Consider the following 15,675-nt stretch of genomic DNA (forward strand, 5'->3'; position numbering starts at 1 on the left):
ACCTAGATGATATTGAGGGGAAAAAAAGAAAAGAAAAAAGAAAACAGAAAAGTATCAACAGGTAGTTTAACTTGACCAAAGTTATAAAAAGGATATTTATGCTATCGCTCCTTTGCTCCTTTGCAGGAGCATACTGGAAAGTGGAGCTGAATTGTTGGCTGAAGAGGAATCTTTTCGGGTCAGAAAGCAGGCCAGTGGTTCTCAACCTTTTCAGGCCATGACCCCCAAAATAATATTTTTTGAACTGGGGACCTCCCCACCCTGCTAAGCACTTGGAATGTAGGAATTGGGCATTTAATTTTGTTTGACTCTGTTCCACTCCACAGATAAACATTGTGAAAATAGCAGAATTGTCTTTATTTTATTATTTGACAATTTGGCCAGTGTTTGATCTGTTTTGACTTTTTCTTTTCTTTTTTTTTTAGATTTAAAAAAAAGTCTCAAGTCCCTAAATTCTCACATCACTGTCATCTGGGGACAAATTCCGCAGGGACCCCTCTGGGGGTCCTGACCCACAGGGTGAGAACCACTGGTCTAGAGTAACCGTCTTTAGCAGCAGGCATTTGGCAAAGTTCCTTGGACTTGATGGTGGTGATTAGAGTTCTCAAATTCTGCCCGAACCCGACCCTACTCGACCTGACGTTTTCGTCCCGGGCGGGGCCTGAAATGTATACTAATTAGTCGGTTAGGGCTCAGTAAGGGCCGGGCCTTAATTTTTAGGCCTGTTGAGAGCTCTAGTGGTGATGTCCAGGGCCAGGAGACAGTAGTCAAATATGTGACGGTGGACTACCGGTGTCCAACGGTTGAAATGGTAGTTTACAGCAGTGGTTCTCAAATGTTTTCATTTCACAGCCCCCCCCCCCCCCCCCCCCCCCCCACCACACACACACCAATGGGTCCATTTTGTTACTAACTGTCAATAATGTATCTGGGGACTCCCTGGAAACCCCTCAAGGACCAGTGGATTATACAGTGTAGATTTCGATGAACCCGCAGTCAGAGCCATGCCAATTCCATTATCTTAAAGGAAGCCTATTTTTCAAAGTCAGGCTGAAACCGTAGATCATCCTCATTCACGGTGTTGTGTGTGGACGGACGTGTTACCCGTAGGAATGTCACAGAGGTCCAGAATGAGGCCTCCACATGGACGCATGTGGGCTGACACTGACTGCGTTGTTTACATGGACAATAATTCCTTCATCAGAGATTCCAATTTACTGTTTACCTGGACACCTGAGGAATCCTCGTTTACATGCCTCAAAGCGTTTCATCTGAATAGGCCTTTTAACATGCACAAAGTGGTTATCTGCCTGTTTTTTTCCCTTATCATTTTGTCGATGTTCCAACCTGAGACTAATCAACCAGAGAGAAAAACAATCAGAGTAAGTGTTTACTTTTTTCCTGTTGATCTGACCATCAAAAGTTCGTACGGTACCACCCCTCTTAACCTGAAGGAAAATCCCTTCCGATCAGGCCGGATCCAACTGAGGTGTTTACATTAGGGATGGGACGATACACGATATTATCGTTTATCGGGATAAAAAACCCTCACGATAATCGTATCGTGGAGATTTAATTTATGGTGATATCGTCCTCTGTCATGCACTGGGATCAATTCACCTTTTATTTGCCGAGCTGCATATCCGGTATACCACTTAAACCCTCTATAATTGGTAAAAGGTACTTAAAATATACGTACTTGATAGTCTTTTTTTCACTCTATCAAATGTCTTTGCCAAAAAATAGCCGATCTACAAGCTTGTAGATCTGCTATTTTTTGGCAAATTCTGCCCCAAGATAAAGGATTTTGATTATCGCGATAACATCGTAAATCGCGATTTCTTTTGTCACAGTAACCTGATATGACATTTTCATATCGTCCTGCATCCCTAGTTTACATGAGGCATCTTTATTCTGATCGAGCTGTCATTCTGAATAATAAGAGGAATATTAGGTTGCTTGTAAACTGTCACTGATTGTCTGCAGAGTGTTCCTGGAGTGATTCTGCTCATCCCTGGCCAAGAACCTATCGTTTCTCTAGTTATGATCAAATGAGGGTATTTTTTAAAGGACAACTTTAGTTTTTTACAACAAAGGTTCATATTTTAGGTTGTAATTAGAGAAAATAAACGATGAGTGTTAAAATGTTTTCATTTACTGCTTTCTATCGTTTTAGCCATTTTAGTATTTTGATTTCAGCGGTTGGGGGCATGCGTACAAGTGGCTAAATATGTCTTTTTAGACACAATAAACTGACAATTTCTTTGTTACTATTTACACTAAGATTGCAGTGCATCTTGGAAATGGGCTAAAATGATAGAAAGAAGTAAATTAAAACATTTGAACACTCATCTCTTCTTGTCTCTAATGACTATCTAAAACATGAACCCTTGTTGTAAAAAAACAAAAACAAAGTTGTCCTTTAAATGGCATTTACATCAGAGTAAATACCAAGGTAGATGTCTACGTCCTTATAGCAGTGGGGAGGAGGATGGGCTTCTGAATAAATAAATAAAAAATCACTTGTTGTTGTTGCCTTGACTGCAAATAAGAAATATAAAATATATATTCTAACGAGGCTCATAAACAGATGGGTCGTGGGGACAAACATGATTAGCATACTGTATATTCAGAAATGAAGTACTTACAGTAATTCTGGAATAACTGCCATACCATACTAATTACAGTCATCAAATCTCAACGTGTGGTAGCTGAAATATTATGCTTTGAGATTACACGTATGAAATTAATGGATACATGCACGGAAATGGTGTTTTTTTTTTTAAATACATTTACAGGAACGAAGGTGCCCTATGAAATGAGCTTTGGCCGAGTGCTTTCGATTGATTCGATATCTTCAGGAAATGTTTCTTACTGGGAGCACGTTAGTGTGAGGTTTGAGTGTTTCTTCATGTTTTCTCTCTCTCACTGAACTGAAAAAAAAGTATTTAGCTTGAGATGGGAGAAAGAAGACCTGGTAATTGTGTGTGTGTGTGTGTGTGTGTGTGTGTGTGTGTGTGTGTGTGTGTGTGTGTGTGTGTGTGTGTGTGTGTGTGTGTGTGTGTGTGTGTGTGTGTGTGTGTGTGTGTGTGTGTGTGTGTGTGTGTGTGTGTGTGTGTGTGTGCGTGCTATAGTAACCATCTTGATTGTGTTTGCTCCTTATTAGTTGTGATGATCAATTAGCCTATACACACACACACTCTATACTGAGGCTAACATGACTGAAAAAAGGACTCTGCTCTGAAAAACACCTGGAAAACATTTGCAACTGTACTCTATTTAATACATGTCGTGAGATCTACTGATTCTAGCCACAACAAAAGTTCATTGAAATCACCTACTCTCCCTGAAACCTTCAATAGCTGCTTTAGCCTCCTTAAACCCTATATACTTAGTTGACCGAGGTCCCCCAGGGATCTATACTAGGTCCACTAGTATTTCCGTCTCTACACCAAATCTCTTCGCCAAAAATAATCAATCTACAAGCTCACAACACTCCGCTTTGCGACATGTTTTGTGCTTGCAGATCAGCTATCTTTGCAGGGATCATACTCTGCGAACCACCCCCCACCCCCAGAATCTGGACGCAATGCGTTCATGTGGCTGGCCACACAGTTATGTTTGAGTTCAGCCGACAACAGGACAGGGTTCAGGGAAGAGCGGAGCACGCTCCGGTCTCAGTCCACGTCTCAGAGGTCGCCTTGAAAAACGGAGAGCGGGTGAGCACTTCCTCTCCGGCCAGGGCAAAGGCAAACACGCCTCTCTGCCTCTCCACGCCGGCCGCCCTGTCCTCCCCCGCCACTATGTGTTTCCTCTCTGCGCGCTGCTCCTCCCTGCCGGCGGCATCCACCACGCTCTTGTACCTGAGGCCCCTGTTGCCCGCGTGCAGGCTGAACATCTCCTCCAGTCCGTGGCTCTTGACCCTCTGGAAGGTGGAGCTCAGCCTGCCCTGGTCCTCGAACCGCCCGGCGCCGGGGGCCCCCCCCGCCGCCCCCCCTGGGGGACACAGGAAGCCGGCGGCCGACGGCGCGGACCTCCAGGCGGCCGGCTTGCGTCCCCGGCGGGGCCGCGAGGTGCGGCAGCTCTGGCGCTTGATGTGCCGGTGCAGGTGGTCGGAGCGCGTGAAGCTCTTGTAGCAGTGCTCGCACTGGTAGGGCCGCACGCCCGTGTGGATGCGCAGGTGGTTCTTCAGGTCGTAGTTGTGGACGAACTTGGAGTTGCAGTGGAGGCACATGTACGGGCGCTCGCCCGTGTGCTTCCTCATGTGGATCTTCAGCTTGTCTTGTCTGCGAAGAGGAGACATTTTTGGGTCAGTTCTTTTGTATTGAAAAAAATCGAACCTCTGTTCGAAGTGGAGCTGTGTGTGTGTGTGTGTGTGTGTGTGTGTGTGTGTGTGTGTGTGTGTGTGTGTGTGTGTGTGTGTGTGTGTGTGTGTGTGTGTGTGTGTGTGTGTGTGTGTGTGTGTGTGTGTGTGTGTGTGGCACCTCTCTGGTCACCCAGGATCATGTGTACCGATTTTTGTGACATTTGAAGAAAATATGTAGGAAAAGGTGCAAAAAGTGTGTTTTGGAGAAAATTCAAGATGGCGGAAAATCTATCCTGGCGCAAATGGGTGTGGCCTATATGGGGAGATGCGTCTTGACCCAAGGAATCCAGGGAAAAATTTTCCGATCTACGGTTCAAGAGTTACGGGGCAAAACGCAAAGTGGGCCGTTATAGCGCCACCATGAGGCCGAGTGATGTAATTTTTTTTGGATTCATTCTTAAAATCATTATGAATCTCCTCTCTGAGGTTTGAAACTGTAGCTCCTATGGTTTACGAGAGAAAAATACTTGAATGTGAGTTTTTGCAATTCCCATTATAAGTCAATGGGGAAAATTAATTCACTAATAAATTAATATCAATTAAACTATAGAACCTTTCTCTTAGCAAGTTACTAGCAGACGATTCCCGAGTAAGCCGGTCGATTTGACATATGGTGCGAGTGTGTGGTGCAAAAACTGTGGGAGGAGTAGCGTGCCAAACTTTGAGGCTACATACAGACAGACAGACAGACAGACACGGACGGACACACACACGGCCACGTATAGGGAGCTTGTGTTCCACACAGCTCCAAAAAATATAGCAGATCTTCAAGCTCTGTAAGTTTGTAGATTGCATCACTCGCGTGCAACATGTATAAATGAAGTACTGAAGTGTTTCTCAAACTTTCAAATTTCAAGGTCTCACCTTAGTGTACACCTTAGTGTACAAATGGAACCAAATGAACCCCAACGGGTTCATTTGGTTCCATTTGTACACTGTCAGAGTTACAGACTCGTATGGGTCAATTTAGACCCCCTTAAAGGAACCCACAGAGTCCCTGGAATCCACTTTGAGAAACACTTAAGTACTGTACATAGGCCTAGGCCAGGACACCAGAGTTAATGCCAGTTATTGTAAAATACAATATTTCTTTGCCCTTTTGTATCTGGTGGTGTTCTAAAAATTCGAAGTCCACATTCGAAGCTTGTCCATACTGTGTAGTTGTATAGTACTGGTGGAAACATGCCCAAGCGCCAGGACGTAGGTGTCTGAGGTATTAACTAATACACAGAAACCACCTTGACGGGACTTTCCACTGCTAAGCTGCGTATGTGTTGTTCACACGAGGTAAAAGCAGATAAGAAAATATGGGGTACTTTTCCCTTATAACCCTACTTACCGCTTTACGCAAATTATATATTTCTTTGCTGTAAATTATGATTGTTTCCTGTGGCTTACTAAAAGATAGTCAAGCGTAGCCAGACAATCAGACATCTAAATTTAGTGTGGTGGCTAAAACTGGGTGGACACAATTCAGAGAATATATATAAAATAACTGTATTGCGGAACCAACGGAAAGACTTTAGGGCGGCCTTTTGTTGGGACAGTGATATGAGTCTGTTTTTAAAGCAGTAGGTGTGACTGCGCCCCGTTTTTCTCTGTAGCCTTCTCGCCACTAGATTGAACTTTGATGTCACACCAGACATACAGTAGGCGTAGATCTCCGATTGTCTGGTGGAGACTAAGAGGAACTGCTGATTGTAGATAATGAACACATGAATCACTGATCGTAAACTCTGGGTTTGTGATTAGGGCTGTCACGATATGATATTTTACATGACGATTAATTGTCACTCAAATAATTGCGATTAACAATTTAATTATGTTTTTGCCGTTGATAATTACATTTCTGTTTGGCTTTTAGGCTTTGAAGATGCACATGGCAGATATGACACATAACCTAAACACAAAGAAATTACTTATTACATATTTGACAACTTACTACTTAAAAAAATAACATTGATAGTGGAAATAGCCGATCTACAAGCTTACTGTGAGCTTGTAGATCTGCTATTTCCACTATTTCTGAAAATGTTTGAAAAAATTTTCAACATTCACGATTATGACGATTATGACAAAAAATTAAGTCAAATAATTGCGATTATGTCAAATAATTGCGATTAGACGATTATGTGATAATTGTGACAGCCCTATTTGTGATAATAAGTGGGGTTTTCTCTACCTGGTGAATCGCACTTCACAGATGGTACACATGTAAGGTTTCTCTCCTGTATGCGTCCTCATGTGTCGTGGCAGTTTGCCAGCCCCCTGGATGACTTTGTTGCAGATGGGACACTGCTGCGACGCCTTGGGCTTCATCTTCCTCTCCTCCTCCAGCTGCCAAGGAGGGAACAGCGCCCCCAGGTGGGACGCCGAGCTCAGGAAACTCAAGTAGGAGCGGAAGTCGGCCTCGTCCTTGATCTGGCCCAGCGGGTGGCCCTCCGGCGCCCCCGAACCCGTGTTGACCGCGCTGCCCAGTCCGGAGCTGACAAACTCCTTCAGGAAGTCGCCGTGAAGCAGGCTGGGCGGGACTTCCTCTTTCATCTCCTCCTTTATGACGGCACGCTTGATGGCCAGGTCGAGCGGCCTGGAGTTCTCGAGATGGCTTCGTCCGGAAGCGCCGTAAGGGTGTTGAGGCCTGGCCGGCAGGGGGCCTCCCATGTGGGACGGCGGGTGGTGGCCGCCGTCTAGGAGCTGCTGGGGGAAGCCGGGGAACTCCGTGGCCCACATGGAGGGGTAGAACCTGGGCAGGAGAGGGGAGAAGTTGGTCCTCCTGTCCAGCACTGACATGCGAGGGCACAGCCCTTCCTGGAGGAGAGACTCGATGGAGAAGTCCTTCAGGGCACGGCTCTCCATGCTCTCCTAAAAAAACACAGCACAGCACACAACTTCAGTACGCAAACCTAAGGTGGACCATTTACCACTTGTTTTAACCTCAAAGCTGCAATGCAAAATACATTTTGATTAATAAAAGGTTACTTTAACCAATGTGTGTGGTACATCTTCCACTGCGAAATTTAGACCCTGGTGTCAATGCTGCCTGAAGCTTGTAAGCTCAATATCGAGCAGAGGTTCAGCAGAAATGTGGTCTCCCATGCGGGAGACAGAGGTTTAAGTCCAGAGTATAACCTTTCAGCTTTAAGAAGACAACAAGGTCATAACAAAACGTAATGACCAAATCCTCAAATATGACAGTGGCAAACAGGTCTGTAACTCTGAAAATGGACAAATGGAAGTGAAAATGGATTGAACCATTCGGTTCCATTCGTACACTCGGAGTCATGGTAGTCTTTGAGGAGAACCAAGGAAAAATGATAATGTTAGACGACAGACCTGTTTTCCACACATGGTGTCTGGGGACTGGGACTGGGAGGAGTCTCTGTGGAGGTCGTACTGGTACTGGGAGGTGCCGGGAGGACTGGAGTCTCTTCTCCCTCGGGGCGTCTCCTCGCCCCTGCTCCCGGACGAACGCGTGGACCTCTCGCTGGCGTTGTCCTCCTCGTCCCGCTCCTCCTTCTGGGAGCCGCCCTCCTCCTCCTCCTCTTCTTCCTCCTCCTCCTCGTCCTCGTCTCCGTCCTCCTCTTCCTCCTCTTCATCTTCCTCTTCCCTGCCTCCTCCTCCTCCTCCCCCGCCTCCTCCTCCTCCGTCGCCACTGTTCATGATCTCCAGGCAGACGTCGATGATGCACGGGATCTCCAGCATCTGAGCCGCGCTCAGGATCTCCTTGACGTCGGACGCCGTCACAGTGAGCGTGGACGTGTAGGCGAACTCCAGGATGGCCGTGAGGGACTCCGGTTCCACAAAGTCGATCTCGTACACGGCTGCCGTCTAGGGATGCAAATTATCGATTCATTAGTTAATTGAAAGAGGTGGAGCCATGGTTTTGTACTTTTTTTGTTTTGTACGTGTCTATAAAGTTAACATTACTCTAATAGACCACGGGGTGGGCTTATAATGTGCAAATTTGCCTTCCCTGTGTATTGTTGGTTACTTCCTGAAAGCTGAAAGCCTCCGAGTCAAAAGGCCCAACTAAAAAACACTGAGTAAATGACATGATATAATCAACCCCTCCCCCTTTACCATACACCCAACACTGTGGGTGTGGATAACTTCAGCTGGGTCACCACCCACCTGCAAACCAGGCATATTTAATGAACTGGTGGGTGTGGCCACATAAAAGAACATCATTTAAATCTTCCTCGTACAGTATAATCATAATACCTGATCATGTTTTAAAGGGGAAAAATCATGGCACCGCCTCTTTAAAGTTCATTACCTTATCAACCGATTAATCGATCAGGCTGCATTTTTTTAGGACCAAAAGGAAATTTCTTGACATTACGTCAACAAGCTTCAGCTGGACACACACACACACACACACACACACACACACACACACACACACACACACACCTCCCCTCTGCAGTGCTCTATATGGAGTCTGTCTCATTTCTCCTCGAATAATGTCTTTGCAGCAATTAATAGATTTTAGATTCATTGTTAACATCCCTACCCCTGCCTGGTGGTGATCGCCGCTGCCGTCGCCGGCGGTGCTGGCCACGGTGAAGAGCTTCTTGAAGTACTGGCTGCAGGCGGCCAGCACGGAGCGGTGCGTGCGGTACTCGTGGTCGCGGACGATCAGCACCACGTCGCAGAGGAGGCCGTCGCGCCGCTGCTCGTTGAGGCTGCACAGCACGTCACTGCTGTGGTTGGGGAAGGGGATCCCGATCAGGTCCTCTTCTCTGTGGCGCGCCATGCTGTGTCTTCTGAATGCAGGATCGCTCTCTGGGAAGAGGGGACAGAGAGAAAAATATCTGTCACTACAACTGGAATAATAGAAAAAATATGCCTTTTTTGTTGTTGTCGCCAAAGCCTTAGTTACACGTCGTTGCACACATAGTGTTGCGCTCTGAAAATAGACGATCTACGGTACAACGATGCGATGTGATTCATTGTTAATGTTAGCATGTAGATAAGCTATTTTCATCACTGACATATTCATGTTTATGTCAGATGTTTTCAGAAAGGTTCTCTGCTGAATCATTAACAGGAAAGGAGTAATATTTCATTTACAAGTATAGGAAGAGAAACTTTACTCATTCTCTCTCATTCCCCCGGAGTGAAAATGACAAATGTTAAACCTTCACCCAGTCTATTATCTGTTTTCAAAGACAATATGAACTTGAATTGGTTGATGAGGTCACTGAACAATACCAAGAACAATAGGCTATATTAACAATGCCATGCTATTCCCACATGATCTTTAAAGGCATGATGATAAATCCACGTATTACATACTGTAGCTTTATCATAGTAAAGATGATATGTTATGCGAGATTTGAGCAAGATGAGGCCATAAGTGTTGCATATCTCTTTTCAAAACTATCTAGGATCTAGGGATTTTTGTGTACATTAAATGTAAAAAAGAGGTGCAACTATGAGGTAAGAAGGTTAGGTTGACAACTTAATGTATCTGATGAATATGATGTCTCTCACTGGCACAAGAGAGACATTTTTTTATTTTCTATTTTGATAGTGTCTTGTTGTCTGACTTTGTTTCCGTCTCTATATTTTCTATATGATGATATTTTTGAAACATTGGGATCTTGTGCAAAAAGACTTTCACCCGCTCTATTACATTCGAAAACGTAAAATAATAAACAATACATCAAATATCTTTGTTCTTATTGTGTAGCATAGCCTGTCAAACGACGAAGGTAGGACTGATTGTGTATAGTTCCTGCTGGTTGGTCTCTCTGTGATCAGATATGAGCAAAAAAGCAGGTTTATATCTAGCGTCTGTAGAGAGAAAAAAAATGATGATAGTGTTGTGGTAAGAAATGAAGAGGGGAAACAAAAGAGGTCAGATTGTACTCTAGATTTAGTATCCTGTCAAAAACGCTATCTTTGCACTATTTCCAACCCCCACTCTCCTTCAAAGCAGCCACTTCAACATCACTTTCTTCCTTCACACAGGAGATATTGTCTTATTTCAGTCTTTTTTTTCCTCTCTCTTTTCTTCCCCCTCTCTGAATTCCGCAGCTGTCTGAGTTCCTACCTGTTGATTCACTACTAGTGTTTACAGTGGAGGGTTAAAAGAGTGCCGTTGGCAGTGCGCTCATTCATTCACATCCTATGAATAGAGCATAAACTTAGCCTTAGTCCACACTCGGCGGTCACTGGAGGCATGTGTGGATAAATACTTTGAAGCAGCAACTCGGCTCGCCACAGCTGCATTGTTGTTGACGGGCTCCAAAACCAGTGGCTTCCCGGGTCACACATAGTAGGGTCGCGGCCCGCTTTTGGTGTCGCAGACCCATTTCTTTGTAGGTCATGATGAGTAAATGGCATACTGTATCTACAAGCTTGCGGTACGTGAGCTTGTAGATCAGGGGTTCCAAAACTTTTTTTGTCTCAGGGCACCCCATAAATATCTGCCCGACAGTGACGATATTTTAGTGATTATGTTGCGAGGAAAACGTTGAGATAACAGCCATTTTGGTTAGAACTGACTGAAAATAACTTTGTACTTCAAGTGTGTCCAAATAAATTCCAAATATTATCAAATTATCTCGCGGCACCCCTGGACTGCTGTCACGGCACCACTTTGAAAACCCCTGTTGTAGATCTTGCTATTTTCACTATCTCTGAAGTGGTTAATTCATAATGTTTTGTTGTTGTTGTTGTTTGGGTCCTGGGGAGACGCCAAACTTAGTCTCTTGGATCTGGAGCTGAAAACATTTGGGAGCTATTCAAACGGGAGGTATACAGTCACTGACACTCGCTTCTCAGCTTCTCGCTGCAGCACAACATGCAGGAGAAGAGACAACTCTTTCAGAAGGAAAGAAGAAGAAGGAAAAAAAAACGCCTTTCGTTCGCCCAGGTATACAAGTTGGATACGAATCTTCTCATGTGTAGTTTATTCTTGTCGATCTTGTTGCTAGGGAACAGTTGCTATGTTGATGCCACCGATGCAGTTTAGACATAATTGAAATGTCTATAGAGGGGGTGGTGGTTTCATTATAAGATATTATAGACCCACAGACCTATGATACATCGACTCTGCCAAGTGCCATTGAGCATGATGAAAGAATTGCCGTGGCACTGAAGCATATTTTGTACCTTTGTCGCATGACAGTGTTTGGTTCCTTAAAGATGGGGTGCCATAGTTTTGTGATTTTTCTGTTTTGTACAGTATGTGTCTATGGACAATAGACCCCCGGGTGTGGTTATCATATGCAAATACTGTATGTCTTCCCTGTGTATATTTGTTCTCTATCTGAAAGCTCTCTGAAAGAGTCAAAAGGACCAATCGAAATATTTTGACGCACTAAAATCATCCCCTCTCCTTATTATCATCCAACAACAGCTGTGGGTGTGGCTAACTCAAGTCGGGTGGTGCTGCGGTGAAAACCAGCTATATTTAATGAACTGGTGGGTGTGGCTGTTTTTGTCAATAAAAAACTGAACCTGCTCAGTCTTTTGCCGTCTTTTGCAAGGAGTCGGTAGAATTGAGGCGACTGGATACTCCTGTAGAGTGGACCTTTAGTTTGCTACTGCTGCAGAACCAAGCCTAAATTAGCCAGAGACATTTTCCCGTCGCACATTTTAACTAAATACCATATTCTCAATCTCAAATCTCAATTCCTTTACAAATTGACTCCAAAGCAAAGATAGTAATAGTGCTGTGTTGTTTTGGAGTGAAAACACAGCAGGGAGAAGAAAACTCTCCGCCTGCCAGATTCTGAGTGAAACAATCGATCAGGTCTATGAAGACAAGCCCAAAAGAAGCGACCAGTTTCACCACTTGAGCTCTATTACATTAGCTATTTTCTAAAACAATGTTGAAAGTAAGGCCAAAAATAAGCAACTACACTTCAGAAACGAGCCCAAACAAAAGCAACCCGCAACTAACATTATAGGAAAACAAGACAGCGTTTGTGTTATTTCATGCGATCTCAGTGCGCATGCGCACACCTGCGTACGGTAACTACAGTCGGTGTACAGTTGGCAGATGAAAATGTGCTTAGTCTTTTGCAGTTCTTTCTTTGCAGTTCTTTGCAGTCTGTGTACAGTCTCCTGTAGTCTGTTTGGTGAAAAGCCACCTTTAGCGGTCCTATTCCTTAATGGTTTCCTTTAACGATTCCTAGTATAGGAGGTTCCTTCCAAATGGACCCTATCAGGTCTGTAACTCTGAGAGAGTACAACATTTAATGTAACCAAATTGGTTACATTTGCTGTAACATGAAGTTACAGCTAGCAGACATGAGTCCAGATGCCTGCTATGTTTTGACGCGCCGCCTCCGCGCCGCCTCCGCGTCCAGTGTGGGTTCCCCTTTAGTGTGATTAAAAAACCTGGTTCCCGGGAGAAACGGTTCCGAATGTGATGGAAAGCGATTCCGGTTCCTCAATGTCAGATCCAGTTCCTCCGGTTCCTCCCGTTTCCGGATCCCAACCCTTAGTCCTAGTGTTATAATGGAGCATGGGTGAACTCGGCTGTAAAGTCCCCTGCAAGAGGGCAGGCTAAAGGTGTTTCCCTTCACTTTTCCTGAGTCATATTGGATGTTGACACCAGTCATACTTAAGCACTCAGAAACCACTTTTAAACCCTATACTTAGTTGACTGGCGTCCCCCCGGGGCCGTGACGCCCCCTCCTGTTTTCGCTCTACGCTAAAATCTAGCCGATCCACAAGCTCACAACGCCTCATGCGGCGAGGTGTCGTGCAGCTTGTAAATCAGGTATTCTTGGCTGAATGATTGCCACCCCATGCGAGGCGTACTAGGTTTTATGTGCATGGGTAAGCCCTAATTCATACTGTGTATACGCAGTGTTTCTTTGAATGTTTTCAGGTGATTTTAGAAATTATTTTATGATGTTCAAAAATCGCTCCCGCTCACTTTGCATGCTATCAAACATGACACATGTTCATATCTCATCTTATGGGCCCTTCTGTCCGTCACATCAGCTGAAGTGATGTCGGTCTCTGCGTACTTTCTATGACGTTAGTCTCGTGTGACGATAGTCTCGTGCTCATACGGACACTCATACAGACATAAGGACATAGGGACCAACACACAAAGCCAAACATAGGAGTGGTTAGCTCCGCTCAAAAAAAAAAGGTTGACCATTTCACAATATCTCTCGCCTATGAAGAGTTCACCCGGAACATATCAGGATAATGCATTCTGCAGCGCGCACGCACGCTCGCGCGCACAGACACACACACAATACCCCATAAAAAGGTGATAGGCTTAAGAGGACGTACTGTAAGAGGTGTGAGAATCTCCCAAAACGAGGAGAGCATGAGAGCGAGAGATCAGATGGCCCTGAAAGTTCCCCAACAGGTTGCACAAACACCAGTGCAAGGGGCCCCTCCCTGAGACAGCCTGCCAAGGCAAACAATAGAGCCGGCCTTAGAACAACACCGAGTGGATAGGAGGGAGAGAGAGAGAGAGAGAGAGAGACTGGGAGGGCCCGGCCTACCCACCCGCTACCACCCCCCCCCCCCCCCCCCCCCATCCCGACTCCCACCCACTCTCGGACACGTGCTGCTGCCGTAGCGCTTGACTCGCATGCCTAGCGTGGCCCCGGCTATAGCGCCACTCAGGGGTGTCGCACCAAATTCTGGGCCCTGGGTACAAGGATTCACTGCGGGGCCCTTGTGCTTTAACTATTGAAAAATAGCAGATATACAAGCTCACAGCGCGGCACCGAGTGCCGCGCTGCGAGCTTGTAGATCTGCTATTTTTGAAAAATCATGAAAATCTTTGAATATTTCAAATCCTTCTGAGGTTTTTTGAAAAACCTATGTTTCGATGTCAGTGGAGCTCAAACCTTTTCATGTGAAGGACCCCCAAAATGGTATGTATTTGGCCACGGAACCCCATCTCAAAATATTGAGTTCCAGGGACCCCCCCAGAAGCAAAATTTGAGTTACAAATGTTTGCTTAAAAAAGACATATATTCAAAGATTTGCACACATTTTCACGACTTTTCAAAAATAGCAGATCTACAAGCTTGCCGCGCTGTGAGCTTGTATATCTGCTATTTTTCAATAGCTAAAGTATAAAATAATTAAGGCCCCTCCACCACCTTGGGCCCTGGTAACTCAGTCCCACTTTCCTACCCCTTGTGACGCCCTTGGCGCCACTCCCTCCTCGCTTGCGTTCCCACTGTGTTTTTCTCTCCCCTGGCTGCCACTATAGCTGTATAGCTAGCTAGCGCTGCGCGCTTAGCGGCGGCCAGGGCCCCTAATTACACCGTTGGAGAGGATCTGAGGAGGATGTGCCACATAGACAGGGAAGGGAGGGGAGGGGAGGGGAGGGGAGGGGAGGGAGGGCACGGCCGTTCCCACCGCAGCGTCCCGGAGCGACGGTTTGTCAAGTCAAGAGTCATCCCGTTTAACCCTTTTAGCACTCCCCCACACCCATCCAAACAGCCAGGGAGGGAGGGAGGGAGGGAGGGAGGGGATGCCACTTGTTGAAGGGGAATGAGTCCGGTGTTGATTTTGACAGTCATAGTCTTTTGAATACATTTTCATTTCGTTTTAGTCATATTTTAATCATCTGAGAAGTTTTGGTTGATTAAATAGCACAAGATTTTAGTCGCCTAAATCTGAAAGTGTATTTTGGAGGGCCTTTATGGCGTCATAATGGATGATTTTACGCTTGCATACTGAAAATAGATAATCTACAAGCTTACAACACTTGTAGATTTGCTATTTATTTTCAGACACCCGAGCTCAACCAAACGTAAAATGACTTTTAGTTCTACTGGATGTCTTCTACACTTGTTACTCCCTAACATTTTGTCAATATATTTAGTCTTAGTTTTAGTCCTCATAGCTTAGTTTTTATTTTGTTTTGATTTCGTTTTTGTCAGGTCAACAAACATTTTTCGTCATAGTCATTATTCAACAAAATCAACACTGAATGAATCAAATCTGTTCTCTGTACGTATTTATCAGTGTTTATGCTTATGAAGACATACTGTAGAATCACATTGGGTACGTGTTTTACCTTTTTCCCCTCCCAGCTGCCTTTTCTGTCATAAATGCAGTATTGTCAGTGGTGGAAAAACTACTCACGTTTTATACGTCAGTAAAAGTATCAATACTGCAATGTAGAAATAATCCGTTACAATTAAGCCTAAAAGTCCGGAATTCAAAATGTACTTCAGTTAATGTACAATCAAATGTGTGCAAATATTTGAAAATAGCATCTCACAATGCGTCGCAAAGCGATGCATTGTGATCTTGCAGATGGGCAATTTTCAAATGGCTGAAATGTATATAGGGCTGCAGTTGTT

The 15,675-nt window shown here is 44.9% G+C and overlaps 1 protein-coding gene across 1 annotated transcript; it reads right to left on the reverse strand.

Moving 5' to 3' along the window:
* Nucleotides 1-3,627: 3,627 nt before the first annotated feature.
* zbtb7c (zinc finger and BTB domain containing 7C) lies at nt 3,628-9,122 on the reverse strand (the record flags this gene model as incomplete). Its single annotated transcript, XM_080743363.1, is given in 5 exon segments — nt 3,628-3,679; nt 3,681-4,286; nt 6,549-7,228; nt 7,700-8,194; nt 8,886-9,122. Coding segments are annotated over 5 exon segments (2,070 nt in total).
* Nucleotides 9,123-15,675: the final 6,553 nt, after the last annotated feature.

Source organism: Nannobrachium achirus (assembly GCF_963921795.1).
Source record: "Nannobrachium achirus genome assembly, chromosome: 15".
Classification (NCBI taxonomy): Eukaryota; Metazoa; Chordata; class Actinopteri; order Myctophiformes; family Myctophidae; genus Nannobrachium; species Nannobrachium achirus.